Here is a 23,389-nt window from a genome sequence, read left to right as displayed (position 1 = left end):
TCAATATAATGGTCTGTACCTTTGAAGTGTGAGCCCAGATTAACCCCCCATTAAACTGCTTTTGTCAGTTAACACAGCAACTAAGACTACCTGGATGTCATTGCTTAGTTAACCACATGATTGTCCCCTGTATGGTCTGCTCTGTAGGCTCCTGAGAATAGGGTCTAGGGCTGTGGTGGCCCCCATGTGCCCCTTAGTCTCTGCTGACACATGCTTGGGAGTTTGGGACACAGTCCTCACTCACCGAACACGGCAAGATTGAAGTCTCTCTGGGCGCGCCCCGCCTGATTCTCAGCCTGGCAGGAATAGAGGCCAGAATGGCTCTCTTGGATCCTTGGGAAGTGGAGGGACCGGGCCCCATTCAGGAGGCGATGCTCACTTGCCTCTGGAATCTGAGCACAAGAGACCAGAGGGCGTAAGAATGAGCAATGAGGAAACAGAGGCCCATGGAGCTCGCTGGTGACCAGAGTTCCCCAAGAGGCCCTCAGGAAGTCCTTTCAGGACCACAGTTCCCCACTGCCTCTGAACCTGGGCCTCCTCAAAGACATCTGCCACATTCCCATGGTCCCCAGCACACAGAGAAACATATCTTTATCCAAAAGTCCCATCCTTCCCCATCCCAACACCACCCCCATTCCAACTTCCCCCGGAGTCACCCACCAGCTGCCCATCCTTGAGCCATGCCACCTTGGGGGCTGGAAAGCCATTTGTGTCACACTCCAGAGTCAGGGGCTGTCCAGCTAGGCTCGACACGTTGGTTATGTGCCCCTCTTCCCGAATGCTGGGGGGCACTTGAGGATCAAGGAGAAGCAGAAGAGTGGCTCTCATTTTGGTTAAGCTTGACATCTAAGGCAGGCTACCCACATCCGGCCCCTTCCCGAGGTCCTCAGGGCTGCCATCAGCCCACCACTGAGACCCTAGGAGACCCTCCTGCCTTCATCTATCCTGGTCCCAGATCTAACTGAGAAGGCACTCTGGATCTCAAGTGAACACAGAAGCTTCCCCCTGGGACCAGCACAGCCCCTCCCCCACTGTGAACAGATGCCATACTCTGACACTGTCTACGAGGCAGGACACAGCTAGTTCTACCTGCAACCATGTGTCACTCCAGGGAGGTCCCCCGAGTGAGAACTGCCAAAGGTCAGCCCCCATGAGTCTATAGCCAACCCCCCCCAGGGAAGTCATTTCCCAGCAAACAGGGGATACAGAGTGACTGTGAGAACTGTTCAGGCTGAGAGGTCCAGCTCATTCCAGCAGCGGGGAACACTCCCAGCCTGCCTTGTCCTTGTGAAATACCAGTCAGTTGGAGGCCACCAACTCTGTGCTGGCACCTGGGTGCAGGGGTAGGAGCTCCTGCTGTGGGTGACCAGCACACGAGGTTCAGCTCATGGGTTAGAGACTCTGCTCAGGTCTCATGCAGGATTATTTTTACTAGTTTTGTGTGTGTGAAGGCAGAGAACAATCTAGGATGTGATTCCCCAGGTGCGAGCCACCTTCTCTGCTTAGAAAGGAATTAGGAACATATAACATAGGCTAGCCTGGCTGGCGAGGGAGCTCCCAGTATGTCCTAGCTTCCCCAGTACAGGTACACAGCTTCCCCACACATGTTCGCCCGATCCCCATGGTTACTCAGCAAGTAATTTAGTGGTTGGACTTTTTCTTGCAGATCTTGACCTGCTGATAGCCCAGAAGCCTCCACTCTCCCTAGAGATGTACCTGGTGAAATGGGGTGCCCCATGCAGTACCCTCAAGCCCTAATCCTTCCTGGCCTATTGGGGGAAGGAATCAGGTGTTTATAGTTTACTCTGTAGGAAGATTTTGGGCACTGGATCCCTGGCATCATTTTGGGTCTCCATGTGGGAGATGGACACAGGCCTGTCCCTGGCCTCCAGTGCCAAGGCCTCAGCTTACCATAGACCACCAGCTTGGCTCTCCTGGACGCTGAGCCCACCTCATTGGTGGCCTGGCACTCGTACTCTCCGCTGTCTGCGAGAGAGACTGAGGACAGGAACAGCGACCCTTCGTCCAGCACCACCACATCTGGCCGGCCATTCAGAGGCTCTGAGGATGGGCCCCTCCGCCATGTGATTCGTGGCTTTGGAGTCCCTGGCAGGGTATACAGAATCATCAGGCAAATATCAGACAGCCCCCTCCGTGCCTGCACTGTCCCCTCCTGAGACTCCCTGTGTATGTATTACTGACCTCCATTATGGGTGATCTCAGGCCCTGTGTCACCCCCAGGTCAGGAGGAAGAGGAGGGGGAGAGTAAGGAGAAGGAGGGGGAGGGGGAGGGAAGAAGAGGAACAGCTGTCTCAGACCTTCAGCATGTGTCCCCTGTCTCCACACAGGGATGAGTGTCTATAGGTATCCTTCCAGGTATCTCCTGCCAGCCCTGAGCTCTCTGTTCTGTGCCAACTCTGACTTTCAAATGACTGACAGCATACTCCTGCCAGCTTTTATTGCTCAGCGTCTTCCCCCATGAGGATCAGGGTCTTCACTGTTCCTTGCCATGCCCAAGCCAGCAGCACAGCCCACACATACTAGGTCCTGTGTGAATGAACAAACTTGCGGTGCTTAACAGGCTATGTGGTGCCAACGGAGCTGGGCACATGGAGTGGGAGATGTTGACTCTTCCTATCCTGTCCCTCTGTCTCACAGTGTGACCAGATTTGGGGCAGCCACACTCCTGGCCACCTGCCAGCCCTGAAGGAGAAGCGATGGTGTCCCTGAGTATTCCTTGTACCAGGTGATGCTCTTTAACACTCAGCCCCACCCCTGGGCAAAGTGCCAAATACAAAGTGCTCTCTGGTGGAGCAGTCCAGAGAGGCTGCATTGCAGAGGGACCTTGGGTGAGCTGGTGAGACTGAAGTCTGGCCCTCATGGTCCAGGGATGAGGGGGGAGGGATATGAGGGGACCACACTGTAGAACAACTTGAAGGCAGATTAGGGTGGGCGGCTTGCCCACGGGTGTGTTCCTGCCTGCTGTTTCTAGAGTCCAACACTAGGTGGCACTGTGATCAAGGCTCCCAGCCCCTACCTCCGTCCCTGTTCCCAAGCCCCCCTCGCCTGTCTGCCACCTTAGTGCTGTTGAGGGCTCTCCCAGGTGCCCAGCTGCTGAAGAGTGAACCACTGAGGTCCAGGATGTTTGCAGGCTCCTGCTGGCTTCTCTACCCACCTGTTGCTCATCGGATACTCAGCCCGTGGGAACACTGACCAACCATGACAGAGATGGCTCGTTTCACCCACCATAGACAAGCCCAGGATGGTGGGTCATTGTTGTAGTGAGGGCTTTGGAGAGTGTGACCTTATGTAATTTGCTTAACTTCTCTGGGATAGGATAACAACACAGAACAACTAATGGGAATATCTATATTATAGAGTTGTCTGGGTGACTCTATAACCCAAGGAGGTCACTATATGGTGACCGAGTTCCTAGAACCCAGGCCAGCCCTGCTTCCCCAGCCCCACCTGGGGGACGTTGGCCTCACCTTGGGCAGGGCACGGCAGACTGGCATTCTCTCCAGCCACTCTCTCCAGCAGGCCCTTGGTCTCGTCGACCCCCCAGTGTGGTGGCTCTGTGGGAGGTAGCAAGGCCATATTTATAACCCTCAGGTCCAGCATTCCCTCCCAGAATGGACTGGGAGGAGAGGGTCTCCTCTCAGAGCCCCAGCCCCCAGCCTCCCAGGGAGGCCAGCTCCCTGTGCCTCAAACACAAGAGGTATAATAGGGTCCTGTCAGTGTCCTTCCAACTGTGTCTTGCTTCCAGTCCCCAACAGCGAAAATGCTAGAATATTCCAGAATGTTCTGTGGGTCATACATAATATAATTTCTTAGTGACTTTGCCTATTACTAGATCACCTTTCAGTTTTTTTTTTTTTAAATGGCCTGAGTTACCCATGAGATAAAAGTTCCCTATAAGGACTTTGCACAAGGCCCCTAGGGTCATAAGCCACAGGTCATCTGTGCAAATCATGGAGCCTGCATGGTAGCTCTGAGGACTTACTGCTTCAGACCGGATAAGCAGAGCCCAGAGAGGTGTGGGCCATGGTGGACGGATGGAGGGAGGCTGAGGGACTCACCCAGCACGTGGAGCTCCAGCTTCCAAGTGTCTGTGCCAGCACTACTGGAGGCCTCGCAGTGGTATAGCCCAGCATCAGAGGTCTTGACAGCAGCAAAGTGGACAGAGCCCTGGGGTCCCTCACCCATCAGGGCGATCCCATCCTTGAACCAGGTCAGCTGAGGTTGGGGGTTGCCCTCTGCCACACAGTTCAGATCAAGGGCTTCTCCAGCCAGTACCTTTAGGACCCGAGGGCCAGGCTGCACCTGAGGGGGGACTGGCAGGGTCCCAGGGATGGGCATCAAGGTGGGTTATCTAGTTAAGGGTCTCAGAGTCCCAGCCCATGCTACAACCCTGATATGAGCAAGCAGCAAGATCATCATGGGATGGGAAGTCTAAGGCAGCGGCTCCTCACTGCAAAGTAGAGCGTTCGGGATCCATGTGGCCTCCCCACACCCAGGAAGAGCAGGCTCCATCTTCCACCTGGACACCTGAATGCTCTCAGTGCATTTATCCCCTGCCCTCACCAATGTGCCATCTGAGATGTGCCATCTGGTCTACACCAGGGTAGTGGACATATGGGGAAACTGAGGCAATGAAGGCAGGATTAACACAGAATGGCCCAGCCAGCTTAGAGCAGTACAGTCTGAGCAGCTACACAATCCCACCTCTGTTCCTTCCCCACACCATGGCACTATGCACCAGCTGAGCCTCAGTTTCCCCTTGTTGCCGTCAGAATGAGAGGTGAGGTGACACCCGCTCCCAGAAGCCCCCAGCCATAACTATGAGCTGTGTTTGTATTTCTCAACCATTTTCCCACATTCTATCCTGTGAGTCCTCTTGCAGGGTGGAGAGTGCCACACCCAGTTTGAAGATGGGGAAACTGAGGCATGTAAAGATTTCTCTCCTCTCCCAGATGAAAGGAGTTGAAGGGCCATAGCCCTGGGTTTGTGTGTCTGAGGGTTCAGGCAGCTTCTAGAAGGCCCGGCCTGTGCAGGCTAGGAGCATACACAGGGCCCAGGCCAAGCTGCTCTTCTGGGCTGTCAGGGAAGGTGAGTAGGAACCCTGATATTGTCCCAATTTCTAAGACACAGTCAAAGATGAGCCCAGGCTTTGGAACCTAGCGTGACCAACTGCCTGGCAGTGCTTGGGAGGGTCCCAGGAGTGTGGAGATGCCCACGGCACAGCCACTGTGCCATGCCCACCGTCTTTGTCATACCCCGGGCTGCATTGCTCTCAGCATCTGACTATATTTATCCCTTCTAATGGTTATGCTTGGGCGTAGTCATGGCCCTGCTTTACAAGGTTCAGAGAGATCGCACAGCAAGCGCATTGGTAGCGATGCTGACTGAGATTTAATCCCGCTGTGCAGTTTCCAGCTCTGTTTCTCCCCTCCACCTTCACGCTCCCCTCACTTGCCGGGAGCCGGGATCTTTTCTCTCCACCTCCACCCCAGGCCTCAGTCTATCTGTCTGCAAAAAAATGGGAAGCTGGCTTGGATAGAGCTGGCAAGCATCTGTGGAGGGTTGGAGATGCTTGATCTCAAGGGCAGATGATGTGTCTAGCCGCCCAGCTGGGGTGTGAGGAACACAGATAAACATTTGCAGCTGTTCCCTACTATCCACATACTCTGAGCACGGATTTCAAGTCATTATCAACGATGTGGCGCGCTCACTGTCTCTCCACCCTTCCCTCTTGGGCCCTATGAGAGTAGCACATGGGCTCGGCCATGTTTGGTCCTGTCTTATGGTCTTCCCAGGGCTCTGCTGTGTGGCTGGCTCCTTTCTAATAGGACCACTCCAGGGACCCCCTAAATGTGCTGGGGACCAGGACCACAGTGAGTGGACATTTAGACTTTGGCTACAAAGGGACAGAGGGCTACAGTGGTGGCTGGAAAACCAGGGGCCTTTCCCAGTATCAGTGGGCCTGCTACAGAGGCACGACTTCAATCAGACAGAGGCCCTTGGAACCACTACCCGTACGTATCCCTAGGCTTGATCCCCACTTGGCGGTCCTCTTTTAACAGCCCTCCCAGGCTCAGAGTCAGGGACAGGAGTGACAGGTCTGGCACTGTAGAACCTAAAAGAGTATAGAGGGAAAGGCAAGGCATGGAGATCAGGGGTTGAGTAAGAGAATCGTCTGTGACCTACCTTGAACGCTGAGAATGTAGCGGCGAGATGTGGCCCCCACGGGGTTGCTGGCTGTACACTCATAAAGACCGTTGTCACCCAGCTGGGTGTGTGCCAGGTGCAGGGAGCCTAATGGGAGGAGCTCATACCTGTGGGGAGGAGGGACACCAGTGAGATCTCACCTCACCCTGACCAGAGAAAGGCTCGAAGACCCACCTCCAAGGATCTAGCAGCTGTCTCCTCCAGGCAGCCTTCCCAGACTGAAGTCACAACCTTCTGGCCTCAACTCCAGTCCCTACTCAACCTCCAAAAGCCAAGGCCAGACCCTCTCAATGTAGAGAGATGGTTGTGTCCCAATCCACATTTCCAGCCTTCTTAGCTGTGTGACCCAGGGCAAGAACTGGGTTTCCCTTTCATCATCTATAAAATGGGGCTGCATCCCTGGGGTTCTGCCACCCCCACCTCCATGCATTACTGATTGGTGGCAATGCCCCTTGTCCTCAGCACATCTGTTTTTCAGGAGGCTGGACTCCCTCTGCTTTCAGAGAAAAGTTCATCTGCCCCAAGCTCTCAGTGTCTAAATTCTCAGGCTCTCCTACGCCCAGAACCAGGCCTCTTGGAGAGTCACTGTCCAGAGGCATCTCAGGGACCCATGAGAAGAAACTTTGCAGACCCTCCCCCAGATCTGGCCCACCTTACCAGTCCTTTGACCCTCCCCACAAGGCTACAGGACACTAGCCAGACTACAGCAGCTGGGATGGACCCCAAGGAGCCCTGCAGACATGATGTCAACTCCATCTGTGCTGGCTCCAAAGAACAGAGGCTGCAGCCTGTGGCCCTGACTAGCCCAGAACAAGTGCTCAGATCAGGCCCAGAGGACCCCAGGATCAATTGTCAACCTAGAGGTGGCCTTGGATCTTCAGATGGGCTTCAGCCTGGTCCCCCACCCCCTCCCTGCTGAGACCAAGCATCTACCTCTGCAAAATTGCATCACAGGGTCCCTGGCAGGATATGTGGGAGCCAACCCTGCAACCCCCACCTCTCCCCATGCAGTTGTCAGGGTGCATGGTTTTCAACCACACCCAGGCTGTCATCACTGGCCTTGTTTTATCTACTCATCTGTGAGTGAGGTGATAACTTCCCTACCCAGAACCTTCTAGCTGGTCCGAGTATCCAGTAGGCATTGTACACAACTTTGGGTAATGTGCAAGCCAACGGCATGCACTCTAAACTGAACTACACTCCAGGCCCTTGGTACATGTCTTTCCTAACATCAATCACAGTCATTTTTTACAGAAGTTGGAAGGGGGAGTGGGTGCTCACTGTATCATACAGAAGAAACAAAGAACTGTGGACCCATGGTTCAGATGAGCAAGCTGACACTTGTAGGGGCCGAGAGGACCTGGGTCTACCCAGAAGAGTGGGTATTTGCTCTGAGTGCCAAGGTGGCTACAGCAAGCTCCAGGGACGGGGCTTAGAGGGATCTATGCAGAACATCCCCTCCTGTCCTCCCTCACCACTCTCCTCAGAGCTCAGGCTCGATTGACTCCTGCAGCTGGGATGCCCTTTTTCTTCATCCTTTAGGCAGGTACCACTTCCTCCAAGAAGGCTACCTTCATGCCTCCAGACTGGCAAGCCCATGATTCTATTAACTTGTGACACTGGAAGCCTCTCTGTCTTGCAGAGGCTCCAGTGGGATACCCTTTGTCACCAGACCCTGCACAGAACAATGCCTTTATGGCCACCCAGCTTGAGCTCCCACAATGCTCAGAGACAGAGTAAAGCCACTATCCTTGAGTCCAGGGCTTGCTAGACATGCTTGGGAGGTGCCGGACAGGGGATTCCAGGCAGCTTCCACCTGCTCCCCCCACGCCCCAGAACCCTCCCTGAAACCTTCCAAGAGGCTCAGTAGGGAAATGCTGGCCAGGGTTGGGAGGAGGTATACAGACAGAACGCCAGACTCCTCAAGCCACAAGCTGCTGGGGATGGGGGCTCCACCGCTCTGCAGCCAGATGACTCTTCACAGCACCCAAGGGAGCACTTGGATTCAAGGGGAGTTTCCTGTTTATGATGTCCATTGGCTGGGGCCTTGCAGTCCAGGGCCAGGCATACACAGATGTCAGAAGGCTGGGATGGAGGACCTGCAGGGAGCCCACTGACCCTGGCAGATCCTCACAGGCAGAGAGTGGCCAACGAACCTCCTGATCTGCCCAGGTGGTACAAAGTACACCTGGTGGGAAGGGCACCTGGTGGGAAGGGCGCCTGGTGGGAAGGGCACCTGGTGGGAAGTGCACCTGGTGGGAAGGGCACCTGGTGGGAAGGGCACCTGGTGGGAAGTGCTCCCTGACATTATCTTTGAGGAATCAGGTATGCCCAGATTTCTACTTTATCACAGTCCTTAGCACATAGTAGGTACCATGAATATTTGGCAGCAGATTACAGCTGCCCCCTGTCCACGTACACACTCTTTCTCCACCTATACAGTCTCCTCTCCCACAGTCTCAATTCAGCCATGCTCTCTGGACCTCCTCAAGACAGGACTGGCTCTGACCCTTCCCTGAAGCTTCCCCAGACACTCCCATGCAGGCTAACAGTCCAGAACCTAGGCTCTCCCATTTGTGATTTATTCATTCAATGAGAGTGCCCCCAGGTTCCTAATGATTGGGGTGTCTGTGTTCCTCTTCTTGGGCTGCTGAGAATCTTGGTACTTGTATGCCCTGGTCCTTCCCAGTGCTACAGGGGTCCTCCTGCTGCCTCTGGCTATAAAAGGTCATTTTGCAACATTTTCAATCCTACCAAAGGAGCACACAGTAGGGCTGGAGGTTGGAGAAGCTGCCCTGTCCACTGTCCACACTTCTCAGCATATGCCTACTGTGTGCTGTGTTTGCAGCAGTGTCTGTTGGGCCAGGACATCTCTAAGCCCAGGGTGAGGAACCATTCAACCGAGTGGCACAATCCCTCATCAGGAAGTCACAGATGGAAGAGCAGAGCTGGAGAAACTGAGGAGACGGAATGATAGTCTTGGGGTGGGGGGCAGGGAGGAGAAGGGAGAAGGGGGCTGCACCATGGCTACTGGGTAATGAAAGTGTACCAATGTCATCAATGGTTGCCAGCTCTCGTGTGTTTCCTGTGTATATTTACACAGTTGAAAACTGCTGGATTGCTGGGTGACTTCTCATTTGACACTCCCCAGCAATGCCTCAGGACAGAGGACACATGGGTACCATCACTTAGCAAAGCAGAGGTCAGAGAGACAAGTTCTGTCATTGATGCCACTCAGCTGACCAGAAACAGTGGCACCTGGCCCTCAGACCGTGCCACTGTGAGTCCCCATCACTGTAGTGACCAAAAGTTTGGGGTCTGATGTTTGGTTAACAAAGGGAGCCACTGGTCATGGTAGGTCGAGAGCCGACTGGCCACCAGCACTAGTGCTGAGACTCCATCTAGGCAGAGAGCTCCACACCCAGCCCCTCAACCAGTCTGTCCTCAGTCACTGGCTTTCATCAGTCAGCCCCACAAGGAGACGGGTGGGTGGGCTGGCTGTCCTTCAGAGTGCTAGGGAGTGGGCAAAGAATGAAGAGAGACTGACAACAGGAAGCCTGGAGCAGCCATGTCCCCTCTCTACTACTTCTCTTTTGGAATTGGGGATCTGGCCCTGTGTGGGTCCCTGGCTTGATTCCTTGGGAGCAGGAGCAGAAGCCAGGAGCACTTCCAGCTGCCCCCACTCCACAGCAGAATCCCTAAACAAACATTAAACATTGTCGCCTAGCAACACGCCCCAGCCCAGCATCCCAGCTGAGGAGAGAGATGCTCTCTGGCCACCATCACAAGCTGGACCTGTTAACATCTCAAATGGGAAGACTGAGGCCTGAGGAAGGGATAGATCTTGTTTGAGTTGGGTAACACTTGGCAGGGTCCCCCCAGACCCTTCAGTGTCTAGTTTGATTTGGCATAGAGCCGGCATGAGCTGTCCCCAATCCATGCAGCCTGCTTTACTTTTGCATTGGTGACTTCTGCAAGAAACAATAGTTCCGGGATAGTGAGATCAGATAGCCAAAGACCATATCTTAATCTTGTCCTTAGCTGTTTGCCCTGAGGCCTGACCCCCAAAGGAGGCAACCCTGGAGGCAGAGAGGGGCATGTGGGCAGAGCCACCCAGCAACACCATATTTGTATTATGAAATTGTTGAAGTGTATGTCCCAAACAGAAGAACAGTTCTTAGTAATGTCAGGGCAGCCTGAATGCAGACTTGTCCTCTAAGATAGCATATAGTTATACTGGCAGGAGCATGCAGAAAGACCAAGCATTTGACTATGCAAGAAAGAACCCAGTATCCAGGGCAGAAGCCAGACACATCAAATTCATATAGACGCATGTGGTACACATAAAGCCATTGGAAAGGAGGGGGACTCAGGTGGATGTCTGGGTCTCTTGGCTTCTCCATCTCCAAGCCCACTTTCTCAGTAAGCTCTGACTTGGGAGGTATTAGAGACACCCCCGGTTCAGAATATTCTTTTCTAGATGCTTGGGAAAGCAGTGGCCTCCTAACCTGCATTGTGTATTTGTATGTGTGTGTGTCTCAACTCTATGTGAGCATCTGAGTGTGTTCATTTCTGTATGTGCTGTCCCTGTGTGTCCAGCCGAGGGAGGATGAAAATCTTGGTCTATTTCACCCTCCCCCAGCCCCTGGTTCCCTCTCTTCCTCTGTGGCCCCAGCATGACGGCATTTACCGCACCCCATTCCAGGGTGGCCTGCTGGCTGGGCCCATCACTCCTGGCCAAACTGGGATAGAAGAGGCTGTATCAGCCCAGCACATCCTGACTCCAACTCCAACCAGCCGCTTCCACAGCGTTACCAGGGATGTTGAGACAAGGCAAGGCCATTCTAGGAGACAGACCTTTGGGCCAGGCTTTGCTCAGAGGAGAAAGAACATTAGAGGGCAGGTCAGGGGCTACTTGCTGCATGCTGAGACCAATCTAGATCCTGAGGCAACCAGACACTTCCCCTCATGGAAGGAAGTGAGCTCTCTGGTATGGAGAATGGATCCAGAAACTGAGCCTTGGGGCTCTTTCAAGAAGGAAGAGGAGTAGGCAGGGGAGAGGGGGGAGGGCTGGAGGAACACAGACAGTAGGTCCATGCCTGTCTCACCTTCAGTTGCTGGGTGTCTCTGGAGGTTCATCAGTCTCTATGTTGTGGCTGAATGTCTGTGGGGTGGGGGCAGGAGAGCTACGCTCTGTGTCTGTGAGCAGATGCATGCTCAGCTTCAGGCTCCAAGAAAGCCCAAAGAACCTCAAACACATACATCTTGTTTGTTTAAAAGAACAGAGGCGCTAAACAACCGCCAGGGATAGAAACACCTGCATGTCATTAGCTGGTGGAGCAAGTAACGGGAATGTTCTAGAATCGATTGTGGTGAGCGCTGCACGATTGTAAATGTACTAAAAGCAAAACGCGCTGAACTGGGCAAGTGAAAGAAGGGAGTTGTCCTTTATTAGAGGGGGACTTTCAAAAGCTAGTCATGGGACAATTCCAAAGACGACAGACAGGGTAAGATGAGCATTGTGCGTGGTGTGTGCACGAGTGCACATGCATGTGGAAGCCAGAGGTCAACCAATGTTTCCATCTATCATTCTCCACCTTAGTTTTTGAGCAAGCTCTCGCAGTGAGTTTGCCTAGCTGATTCAGCTTGAGTAGCTAGTGAACTCAGAGACCTTCCTGTCTCTGCCTCATTTCCTGTATAAGGTTACAGTCTCTGGACACCACATCTGACTTTTACATGGGTACTGAGAATCAAATTAGGTTCTTATGCAGACATTTAACCCACTGGCCCATCTCCCTAGGCCCAGGATGGCAATTTAAAACAATTTTTAAATTAAATTGTGTGTGTGTGTGTGCACACACGCACGCATGCACACACGCGCGTGAGCACGTGCACATGTGCACACCTGTGCATAGTACCCAAAGAGGCCAGAAGAGGGCATTAATCTTCAGAAGCTGGAGATACAGAAGCTTGTGACCCACTTAATCTGGATGCTAGGAGCTGAACTTGGGTCCTCTGCAAGAGCAGTATATGTTCTGAACTGCTGTGCCATCTTACCAGCCCCGGGATCACAACTTTTTAAAAGTCACTGGCTCTGCCTCAGTGTGTCGGTGAGCATCAGCAGCAGGAAAGAGGTGTGAAGCAGATGGCTTAAATGACATCTTCGATTACAGCCATCACAGCAGGAGGAGCAGGATCTTACAGATGGCAAAGATGACTGGGAGTAGCTGAGGGCCACCTGTGCCCCCTGTCAGAACAGAAGCTGGAACATCTAGAGTGTCTCCCCAGGCCTTAGTTCTCCTCTGAATCCCTATCCTGGGCACACTGACTGCCTTAGAGATAAACTCCCAGAATCCCTCAAGTCCAGAGAGAAGCAATGGGAATCTTCCAGAAGGATGCCAGTAAAAGCAAAGGAAGAGAACACATTCTGTGACCGCTGTTGCTCTGGAGGCCCTGAGAAATTTACGGCTCCCTGTTGGTCCATTAACGCATCAGGCTGGAGGGGTGAACAACTGGAATTTGCTTCCCATTTTAGTAATAAGCCATAAACAAACCCCACAGCCACCGCCCACCCGGCAAGGAGCAAACACTACTAGCCTTTGGCAGGGGTGGGGGTTGGGGGGGGTGTAGGCTCTCCCTACCCCACCCTCTCACCCCTACCCCACCATCTCATCCTGTGGCATGCTCGGCACTGTGGAGCCCACCCAGGGCCAGCTCTCTGAGTTCCAAGGGAATTCAGAGATCCATGGCCGTGAGTTTGGAAGGATTCGGGAAGCAGATGTTCTGAGAGTCACGTGGGGGTGGTGGGGGTGACAGCCAACTGCTAGAGACCTTCTCCGTCTGCGCCTTCTCAAAGACTTTGCCAGAACTGATGTCACACAGCCTGTGCTGTGGTGCCTCTCCCCCACTCCAGGTCAAGGACTCCAGGAACTTAGAGACTCATTTACTGGCTGGAAGTAGCAACCGACAGTTCCTCTCGAGGCAGAATTCTGTGCTACTAACAGTCCCTTGCAGGGTCCCCAGTGAAATGAAGCCGGACAGAGCACCAGACACCTGCTCTACATTGCGGCTGTGGAGGCCACTTGTGGCTTGGTCAAGATGCATCTCCCACTCTAGCTCTGGCCTTTCTTACTCCAGTGACCCTGAGGGTCTCACCCCAGCCCAGGAATCCTCAGCATCTTGGTATAGCTCAGAAAGTAAAAGTCACTGGGCAGACAAGAAGCCAGATGACCTACGGGACCTGGCACAGAAGCTCACATCTGCAGTTCAGGATGTAGAAGCGTGTAAGGCATGTGCTCTGCCATGAGCCACATTTGCCGGAGCCCTCGAGCCTTCCCTGAGTCTTAAGGTCACATGACCTGCTTAGGACACAACCACCTTAATACCAGTCTCCTTCCAACCCAAGCTTGGCCTCTTACTAGCCCCACACGCTGGGACTGGGTACCTGTTGGTGACAGGCAGCACAGGGTGGGCATCCTTGGTCCAGGTGACCAGTGGAGTTGGGGATCCCTGGGCCTCACAGTCCAGGGTCACCTCTTCACCGGCCTTGACTGTCACTCTCAGAGGGGCATCCATAGCCTGGGAGTCATTCATCTTGATCCTGGGCTTGGCTGTTGGGAGAAGTAACACAGCAGGAGCAAAAGCAAGCAAGTGGCTAGCGGGTGAATCCCTTGGATAGCAGGGGGTGAAGTCACCTTTACCTTTGGAGAGGTTCAGAGAGCACGTGAGGTCAAGGGTTATTACAATTGAAAGCACAGGTTTGGTCACTCAGTCTGCCCCCTCGATTGTCCATCATTCTACTCTGCCATCTCCCATTGGTCAACATTTCATTCCCGTGATAGTTGCCACAGAACGTAGCATGAACTCTCTCTTGCTTCTTCGCACCCCAGAAGGGGATTTAGAATGATTCACGCACGTCATTTCTGTCAGGCCAAGGACTCCTCATGGAAGAGGCTACCTCAGTACTGACTCCCACCCCCGTAGCTTGCCCAGCATGCACTCGCTAACGGAATTTGGTCAGAAACAAGTCACATACTGGGGGCATCCCAACACCACCACGGCTTCCTGTGTATACCACATGGATACTTCTGACCATAAATTCCCTTCGTCATTATTTGTGAGTTTAAGTCCCATGGAGCTTAGCCAGGTGTTAAACTCGAAGTTAGTCAAAGATGACCTTGAACTCCTGATCCTCCTGCCTCTGGACTGAGATTACAGGTGTGTACTAGCACACCTGGTTTTGTTTTGTTTTTAAAACAGGATCTCACTGTGTAGCCCTGGCTGTCCCTGACCGCATTACGTAGACCAGGTTGGCTTCAGATGCACCACCATCACCTGCCTCTGCCTCCTGATTGCTGGGACTAAAAGTTGAATTCTCTCACACTGGCAGTTTGTTGTTGTTGTTGTTTTTAAATATTGTGCTGGGGATGGAACCCAGGGCCTCAAGCATGTTAGGCAAGCACATCCCAAATCCCCATTGTTTTATAACAATGTTTTGTTATGTATATAACAGAAAACATTGGTTTACTGTTCCAGACTCACTCCCTGAAGGCCCAGCCCTGAGGGAATGGCTGGGAACAACTCCTACTCTTGTCCAGGCAGCATTTTGAGTTTACAGGGAACACTGGGTCCCATCTGACCAGTACGCAAGTGATTACTCAATCTCAGTACTAATGGGTGCTACTAAGGGGACGTCCCTCCAAGAGTTTACAACAAGGTGGTTTGATCCAACTCCGGGTCTGACACATGAGAGAAGTCAGTTGGTCCAAGAGGCAGAAGTGCATTGAGGGAGCTTAGAATGTCAAAGAAACAGGAGGCCAGAGGGTGGGAGGGGGCAGAGGAGAGTGAGGAGAGAGGCAGATGAGGACACAGAGCAGGTAGGTCCTGTGTCTACTCAGGGTTTGGTACTGTGAGACAGATGGGCACAGAAGTTGAGTGAGGCCCTGTAGTCCCCTCCCTCCGACCCCTCTTCCATCAGGACCCGGCACACTCACTATTGACAGACAGCCACATCTCCTGGCTGGAGAAGCCCACACTATTGGTGGCTGTGCACACATAGGCACCTGCATCCTTGGGGGATGGCTGGACAATGACCAGGGTACCATTTCTGTTCACACTGTAGTGATGGCTGGTAGTCAGGGGGTTGGTTTCCTAGGACAGAAGCATGGTGACAACATCAGAGTTCACTCTCTGTCCCAGGACACACCAAGTTGATCTCTCTGGTTCCCTCTGCCCCCCAAAAGTTATACAGGCTCTACCTACCTTGGTCCAGGTGATGGTAGGGGTGGGGACCCCTGAAGCCATGCAGGGGAGGGAGGCTGGCACTCCTTCCTTGGTGACATGGTGGGTGGTAGTCGGATGGATTCTAGGTGGCACTTTTATAAATAGAGCAATTTTTAAATTTTTATAAACCAGTGTACCTAATGGCCAAGGCCCAGAAGCAACCCAAATGTCCCCCAGCAATGACTGGGTAAGTAAACGGGACATGTGCCCATAATGAAATAGTACGCAGCCTTCAAAAGGAAGAAAACCTACTCTAACTCTGACATTTCAAAACAAGCCAAAGCCTGACATTAAAACCATCAGTGGTTTCTGGGTGTTAGGGGTGGGGGTGCAGGGCACAGAGGATTTTTTAAAGACAGGGACAATATCAAGTTGAGAGCACCATGGAGGAAATATGTGTGACAGATATGCACAAGGCAGTGGATTTGGCTGGTGATGCCAGGCCTGGGCCAGCTGTTAGCGCAGGCCACCCTGAGCAGTGACAGTGGTTCCTGATACTGAGGGAGGTTGAGGGGGAGGGAAAAGGGAGACATGGGACACCTTTGCCTATCTGCTTAATTTTTTCAAGAAATCTATTTTTTAAAAGGCAAAAACTATCCAGACTTTGCAGTATGGGTACCCTAGCTACCTTGCCTTGGAGAGGCAGAGCCAAGAGGACCCCAAGTTCCTAGCCTGCTTGGGCAATAGAGTGAAAATCTGTCTCAAAACAAAATTAAAAATAAGGGGTGTGAGACCCAGCTTGGTGGCAAAGTGCTTTTCTGATAAGCGCATGGTTATAGGGTTCCACCTCCATCACTAGGAAGAAAGGAAGGAAGAGAGTGGAGAAGGAAGAGGGGGAAGGAGAAAAGAGGGGAACTGGGAAGCTTAGTCAATAAAGTGTTTGCTGGATAGGTATGAGGGACTGAGCTCAGTTCCCAGCACCCACATACAGCGTAGCTTCTGTGATGTGCATGGACAGAGCTCTCTGGCTGGCTGATGCCCCTTAACACGTAAGGTAGGGAGAGACAGAGGGAGGTGCCCAGCATTGACCTCTGACTTCTAAATGCACACACACTATCAAGTGAACATGCATAATGGAAGGAGAACACTGTAAGCTGGGCATGCTGGTGCACACCATTAATTCCAGCACTCAGGAGGCAGAAGCACACAGTTCAAAGCCAGCCTGGTCTACATAGAGTTACAGGCTAGTCAAGACTACATAGTAAAACCCTGTCACAAAGAGAGAAGGTGTGGGGGGGGGGGGGCGACAGAGGCAGAAAGAGATATATGGGGAGACACAGACAGAGACAGACAGACAGACAGACAGGGAGACACAGAGACAGAAGAGACAGAGAAACAGAGACAGACAGAGACAGAACGTTTTAGAAGTGGATAGTGTCTGGGAATGTGTTTTGCACTATTGGATTTGACACTAGAAAACATTGAGAAGGACCAACCTTTTGTTGGTCTGATATTTAAAAGAAGTCCAACAGGAGAAGAAAGTTGGCTCAGTGTCTGTGGGTTGGCAGTTATTGAATCCATCTCAGACACAGGCTGCCTGTGCTGGGAACAGCTGCTCGGTCTCTCTGCTCAGGACTCTGTGTAAACCACGTAATCGGTCAGTCCCTGATTCCTGGATGTGCCAGAAAGCTAAGCGGACTGATTCCCTGCTCATGGCTTTGGGGACAGCATGATGAGAAACAGCAGAAAACAATGTTCACAGGACAGAGTGAACTTAGAAAACAGGTGCCAAAGGCATGCTGGGAACCCTCTGGATTCACGACGAGGACGAGATCCAGAGGAAAGCCAGAAGCCAAGAGTCCTGGAGGTTCAGAACGTATGTCCAGGGAGCAAAATGTCTTCCTTGTGCTCCCAGGGGATGAGTGGCATGTGTGGAATGATCATGATGGAGCCAGGAGACCAGGCTAGACCACACCAATGTCATTTGGCCTCTAGGCACTGTGTGTTTGTGTGTGTGTATGTGTGTGTGTGTGAAAGGGAGAGAGAGGAGGGGGAGCGGGTAGGAGGGAGAGAGAGAGGAGGAGGGGGAGCAGGTAGGAGGAAGGGGAGAGAGAGAGAAGGAGAGAGAGAGAGAGAGAGAGAGAAACATGAAGCATGTGAAACCTAGTTGGGGCCTGGCTCTGTTTAATCTTCAGCAGGGTTTGATCCATACACTCTCTGGTTGCCCAGGCAGGATGCCACATCTTCCTGCCCCAGCCCCTGATGGACTTGGCTTTCCTCTCACCTGAGGAGGCCTGCTTCCTCCTCCTCACCCCTCCAGAGTTTCACACAAGAATCATCATGGAAAGAGAATATTCCTGGTAAATGATAAATACACCCCTATTTAGCTCCTCACCTAGTTTGGGTGAGGTGAAGACCCAGCACCCCGAGTAGGAGGACAGCTGGGTGAATAAGCTTACGGCCCCAAAATGTGCCACTACTGAGACTCAAAACACAGAGGACATGGACATATGTCCCCAGGTGTGGTGAGGACATGGGAGGGGGTGGAGTAGACATCACAGTGCCTCCCAGTAGGAATCTGCAGGTTCTACACTGATTCCTCTGAAGCCGTGAGTGACAGGGACACGGCGATGACATATTGTATGGGAACATGTGATAAGACAACAGCAGAAGTGATCACAGTTTGGGTTTTATTTTTTGTTTTGCTTTTGTTGTTGTTGTTGTTGTTGTTTGTGACAGAGCTCCTCTGTGTAGCCCTGGCTGTCCTAGGACTTACTCTGTAGATGAGGTTGGCCTTGAACTCACAGAAATCCACCTGTTTCCGCCTCCTGAGTGCTAGGATTAAAGGTGTGCACTACCACCACAGCCCGGCTGTCTGATTGGTTTTAACATGGATTTGTGGGTCTGTGGAGATGGCCTGGTTATTAAAGTGCCTCCTGAGGTGGGATCTCAGCCCCCACATAAAAGCTGGCCACATCTATAATTCAGCGTGGGGCAGAAGCTGGTGGTGGTGGGAGCGGTAGGTCCCAGAGCTCGCTGGCCAGCTGAGGCAATTGGTGAGCTCGGGGATCAGTTAGAGGTTCTATCTCAGAAAACACCGTGATGGATGGGCTGGGAGATGCTCAGTAAGTAAAAGGTGCCTCCCCCCAGGCCTCACAGAAGGCCTGAACGCTACCCTGAGACCCACGCGGTAAGGAGAGAACCCATGCCCTCAGGTTGTCCTCTGACCTCCACAGGCATGACGTGCTGCAGGCACACACATGAATAATGAATGTGATAGTGATATGAAGAGAAGGAGAGGCACGGCAGACAACACCTATGTCAGCTCTGGCCCCCACACATGCGAGCACACAGGTACACACACATGAACACATGCATGAACACACAGATGCACACACATACACTATACACACAAAAATAAATAGATCTGTAGGGAAATGATAGGGAGACAGATATAAAGAGAATTCATACACAATGCATATAAAGAACATGAAGAGACAGGCGTGGTGGCGCACACCTTCAAGCCCTGCACTCAGGAGGCGGGGCAGGTGGATCTCTTTGAGTCTGAGGCCTGTTTAGTCTGCACAGTGAGTTCCAGGCTAGCCATCTAGACTAGGTTAGACTCACTCTCAGACAAACAAAAACAACAAAAACAAACCATATAAAGACTATTTATTATATGCATAATGGACATATATTCTCTAATAGCATATTCATAAGTGGCTATTGTAAATATACATGCAGTCAATCTTGTATTCCTATACAGGTTCAGCCAACCACAGATGGAATATGTTTAGAAAAATACATCAACTGAAAAGCATAGTTTTGCCGGGCAGTGGTGGCACACGCCTTTAATCCCATCACTGGGGAGGCAGAGGCAGGCGGATTTCTGAGTTCGAGGCCAGCCTGGTCTACAGAGTGAGTTCCAGGACAGCCAGCGCTACACAGAGAAATCCTGTCTCAAAAAAAAAAAAAAACAAAAACAAAAAAAAAAAAAAAAAAAAAAAAAACAAAAGAAAGAAAGGAAGAAAGAAAGAAAAGCATAGTTTTTTCTTTGTAAATAAATATAAAAATCATTTGAAGTGTCTCCATTCTACTAGGCACTAGAAGCTACCTAGAGTCTATAGTGGGATGTGACCAGGTCCTGTGTAAGCCCTACCTAAGGTTTCCTGTAGCCCAGGCTAGCCTTTTATTCACTAGTCTGACTTTTAGCTTCTGGCTTTCCTGCCTTCATCTTCCAAGTGCTGGGGTTACAGGTGTGCACCGCCACGTCTTGTTTATGTGAAGGGGATGGGACTCAAGGCCTGGACATGCCAGACGGGCACTCTACCAACTGAGCCACGTGCCAAGTTCAGATACTAGAGTATGTATGGATTTTTATAAGCAAAGGATAGTTGAAAAGCAATTTACCATGGCTACTGAGTGACAGCTGCACACAGGGCACATGTATAAAATATAGAAAATACAACTGGCATTTTATCTACTGACAGGGTAGAAATAGATCAATCCTAATTTCCCTGCAGTGAAGACATGTCGTTCAAAATCAAGTTGTTTCAAGCACTTTCCCTCAGCCCATCACCACCATCTTTGGATCTAAGACTCACCCTGGACCACCAGCTCCACATCTCTGTGCTGAGAGCCTGCCTCATTGGTGGCCACACAGCTGTATCTCCCAGCATCTTCTTGCAGGGCCCGATCAAGGTGGAGGCTGCTGTCGGCACGGACAGTATGCCGGTTGCCTGGAGGGAGCTGGTGGGGGCAGAGACATGAAGGGGTCAACCCTTAGGTGGATAGGAGTCACCCCTAGGAGCTACTCTGTCCTCCAGCCATCAGGGGCGCTGGACAAAGAGACCAGGGACCAAAGCTGGTAGAAGAGCCTGGTGGGGTGCAAATGTGGCTTTCCAGTCCTCATCCTTCTCTGAGACTCACCATCTCCTGAGAGCAGCAGGGTAAGGGGGGCACCCTTGCACAACCTGGTCCCACCTTTCCTTCAGCCAGGTGGGCAAGCAGGTAAATGGGCCAGGGCCACCTGCCTAACCCGAAAATTAACTCTCCTGTGAGAGTTAGCAAGAAGAATATGAAGTTGGGACAGAGATCTGAAGCTATGGGACAGTGGCAGCCTTCTTGTGTCACCAAGGCCCCAGAGAGAGACGACATGAGGTATAAGCAGAGACTGCAGCCACACAGATACGCAGAGAGCTTATGTGATTTCTGGCAGCTTCTCTGGGGATCCACTATGGCAGAGGAGAGGGAGAGTTCTGGGGTGGCAGGCCATCAGGATGAGATGTCCAGCTGCTAGAGCAGGGGTTTCCAGGCAGTTCTTTTCACTTGGAATGTACAGAGGCCCACCTCTTCCCATATACCTGGCAGACTCCCCTCAAGGAGTCTGCCATATTTAACTGCACAGGCTGCAGAGGAAGTGGTGGGGCTAAAGACTTCCTGGGTAGAGCCCATACACCTTTAAGACACACTCGTGTGCCACTGGTCTGCACAGAGCCACATCTGCTCAGAGCCACATCTGCTCAGAGCCCAACAGGGGAAGGAAGGGAAAAAGGAGGGAAGGAGGGAGGGAGGGAGAGAGGGAGGGAAGGAGAGAGGGGCAGCCCATGACAACGTTTACTGTACAGGGCTAGCAGGGCAGAGAGGTCAGTGCTATGCCTTTTGGTCTCAAGTTCATGTTAACTGTGGAAACCTTTAATGCCACTCTATAGCATGGCTTATAAACTTGCCTGCACACTGAGAACCCTAGAAAGTTCTTAAACCAAAGATAACAGTGGTATGATTGCTAACTTCAGAGTTTCTGATTTCACTGGTAAAGCTGAGGCCAGGATAAACAACAAACCCCCCAAAGAGACTCTAAAGCACACCTGCTCTGGAAGGAAACCGTCTCAGGTTGGGGGGTCAGAGGCCCGGGAAGTGGTGCTCAGTGTGAGACTGAAAGTGGGGCTGACAAACTGCGTCAAGCGTCAGAGGTGGACTATTTTAGGCCACATGATCTCTGTCTCAGTTGCCCAATTTAATCCAAACATAGACTAATTGTGAGGAGATGTGTTTCAATAAAACTTTATTTAGAACAAACAGAACGGGCTCAAGCCTGTCAAGTTTTGAAATATGGGTCACAGGGTTCAAATCCAGCTTGGCCACCTACTAGCTATTTGATTTAAAGCGTGTGGTTTAACTTCTCTCAGCCTCAGTTTCCCTATCTGTAGAATGGGGAAATGGTTAGGTATGAGGGATGCAGAGGATAAAACCCAGGAGCGGCTTGTGTGCCTCTTGCTTTGCCATCAGCTCAGCACAGGGAAGAGAAGGGTAAACAAAGGTTACTGGAAAGGTATTCCAGTGGAAGGAATAGCGTGAGCCAGTGCACGGCAGGGACCACAGTGTGCTAGGGGTGTTCCTGCTGCCTGGTGACTGGGTCAGGCCAGGAGCGGAGCATGGGGAACAGAAAGCAGAAGCAAGCACTGCTGTCTTCCTAAGGCATGCCACCTGCCCAGCAGTTGGTGCTTCAGATGAACATGAGCTGAGGGGGATCCCTCAAGGGCACAGAGGCTTCAAGATTAATGCCCCAGGGAAGACAGGAAAGGCACAGGGGGCAGGGTGATGGCTTAGATAGCCCTGTGCCATGGTGTGAAATAATGGCCCCTGCATGTGCTGCTATGAACTGAACCACAGAGGGCACAGGCTCTTCCTTTCCAGGAAACATCACAGCAAGATGGCTTAGCCACTCTGCACCCTCTCTCCTCAGACCCTCCCCTGTACCCTCTCTCCTCAGACCCTCCCCTGTACCCTCTCTCCTCAGACCCTCCCCTGTACCCTCTCTCCTCAGACCCTCCCCTGTACCCTCTCTCCTCAGACCCTCCCCTGTACCCTCTCTCCTCAGACCCTCCCCTACACCTTCTCTCCTCAGACCCACCCCTCATCCTCTTTCCTCAGACCCCCACACTGGGCAGTAAGCAAGGAGATGGCAGGACCACAGATTCAGTAATTCAGGAGACAGGTGATTCTGGGGCAAACCAAGACAGAGAAGGAGGAGGAAGGGGATATTCCAAAATGGTGTGGTTGTGAGGCCAGGGCTGAGGTGTCTCTGTGACAGTCCCCTCTTTGTCCTCTACCCATAGCTACCAGGGAAGCCTAGAACTCACAGGCCTGCCAGCCTTCAGCCAGCGTCTCTCAGGGAGGGGCCTCCCTGCCAGGATGACACAGGTCAGGGACACAGGCTGTCCCTCCAGGACACGTACGACAGAAGCGCCGCTGGCGATCTGTGGGGGTGCTGTGGGAAAACGAGAACTGCCAGTCACACAGGTCTGAGGGACACAGACCAAGAGGCCCATGACTGCATCAAGACTAGAGAGCCTAGTGTTGGGTGTTCCCTAGGATCCGGCCCAAGAGGCTCAAATGTGGAGATCCAAGGAGCACCCTGGGGCACCTGCCTCCCGCTTCCCACAGTTTCCAGATTCACCCACAGACCATGTCCAGTGACCACCAGCCGGGCCTCAGCCTGGGCCTTCCCGAACGCATTGCGAGCTTCACACACATACGGGGCTTGGTCTTTCAGGGAGACTCCTGAGGAGAGAAGTGAAGCTGGCTGTTGGGAACCCACAGACTCTAACAGTGCAAGTACACAGCCTGCACACACGTAAGAGAGGATCAGGGTATCTGAGGAGACGAAGGAGGGTGCTGCTGGACCTCACCTTGCTCATCTGTGGAATGGGGCAGGGATGGATACGAGGCTGAGCTGCTCAGGTGTGCTACCCACATGATGAGGAGCATGGCCTGCTCTTGAGAAGGCCTTTAGTATCATCCCGATGGTGACCCGTCTCAGAAAGGAATGACTTGGCCAGAGCCACCAGCCCGTATAAGCCAGCATCAACCTGCCCATGGCTGCTTAAATGAGAAAGGCCCTCAGCCCCTTGTGTCTGAACACTCGATGCCCAGTCGG

At 52.4% G+C, this 23,389-nt stretch overlaps 1 protein-coding gene across 5 annotated transcripts in view; it reads right to left on the bottom strand.

Moving 5' to 3' along the window:
* Positions 1-23,389, bottom strand: part of Hmcn2 (hemicentin 2) — a 148,797-nt gene that overhangs the window by 80,251 nt on the left and 45,157 nt on the right. For all 5 annotated transcript variants that reach the window (XM_076928470.1, XM_076928468.1, XM_076928467.1 and 2 more), the window contains exons 17-28: positions 22,918-23,013; positions 22,593-22,720; positions 20,055-20,199; positions 15,490-15,602; positions 15,222-15,378; positions 13,673-13,838; positions 6,208-6,335; positions 4,080-4,334; positions 3,489-3,575; positions 1,912-2,106; positions 661-791; positions 245-392 (exon numbers count right to left, since the gene is read on the bottom strand). In XM_076928470.1, the coding sequence (XP_076784585.1) occupies positions 245-392; positions 661-791; positions 1,912-2,106; positions 3,489-3,575; positions 4,080-4,334; positions 6,208-6,335; positions 13,673-13,838; positions 15,222-15,378; positions 15,490-15,602; positions 20,055-20,199; positions 22,593-22,720; positions 22,918-23,013 (1,749 nt within the window). The remainder of the gene's footprint in view (positions 1-244; positions 393-660; positions 792-1,911; positions 2,107-3,488; positions 3,576-4,079; positions 4,335-6,207; positions 6,336-13,672; positions 13,839-15,221; positions 15,379-15,489; positions 15,603-20,054; positions 20,200-22,592; positions 22,721-22,917; positions 23,014-23,389) is intronic.

This window comes from Arvicanthis niloticus, chromosome 2 (genome assembly GCF_011762505.2).
Source record: "Arvicanthis niloticus isolate mArvNil1 chromosome 2, mArvNil1.pat.X, whole genome shotgun sequence".
NCBI classification, from domain to species: domain Eukaryota; kingdom Metazoa; phylum Chordata; class Mammalia; order Rodentia; family Muridae; genus Arvicanthis; species Arvicanthis niloticus.
Note: the sequence above shows the minus strand (reverse complement) of the source record. Positions and strands in the feature narration are given on the sequence as shown.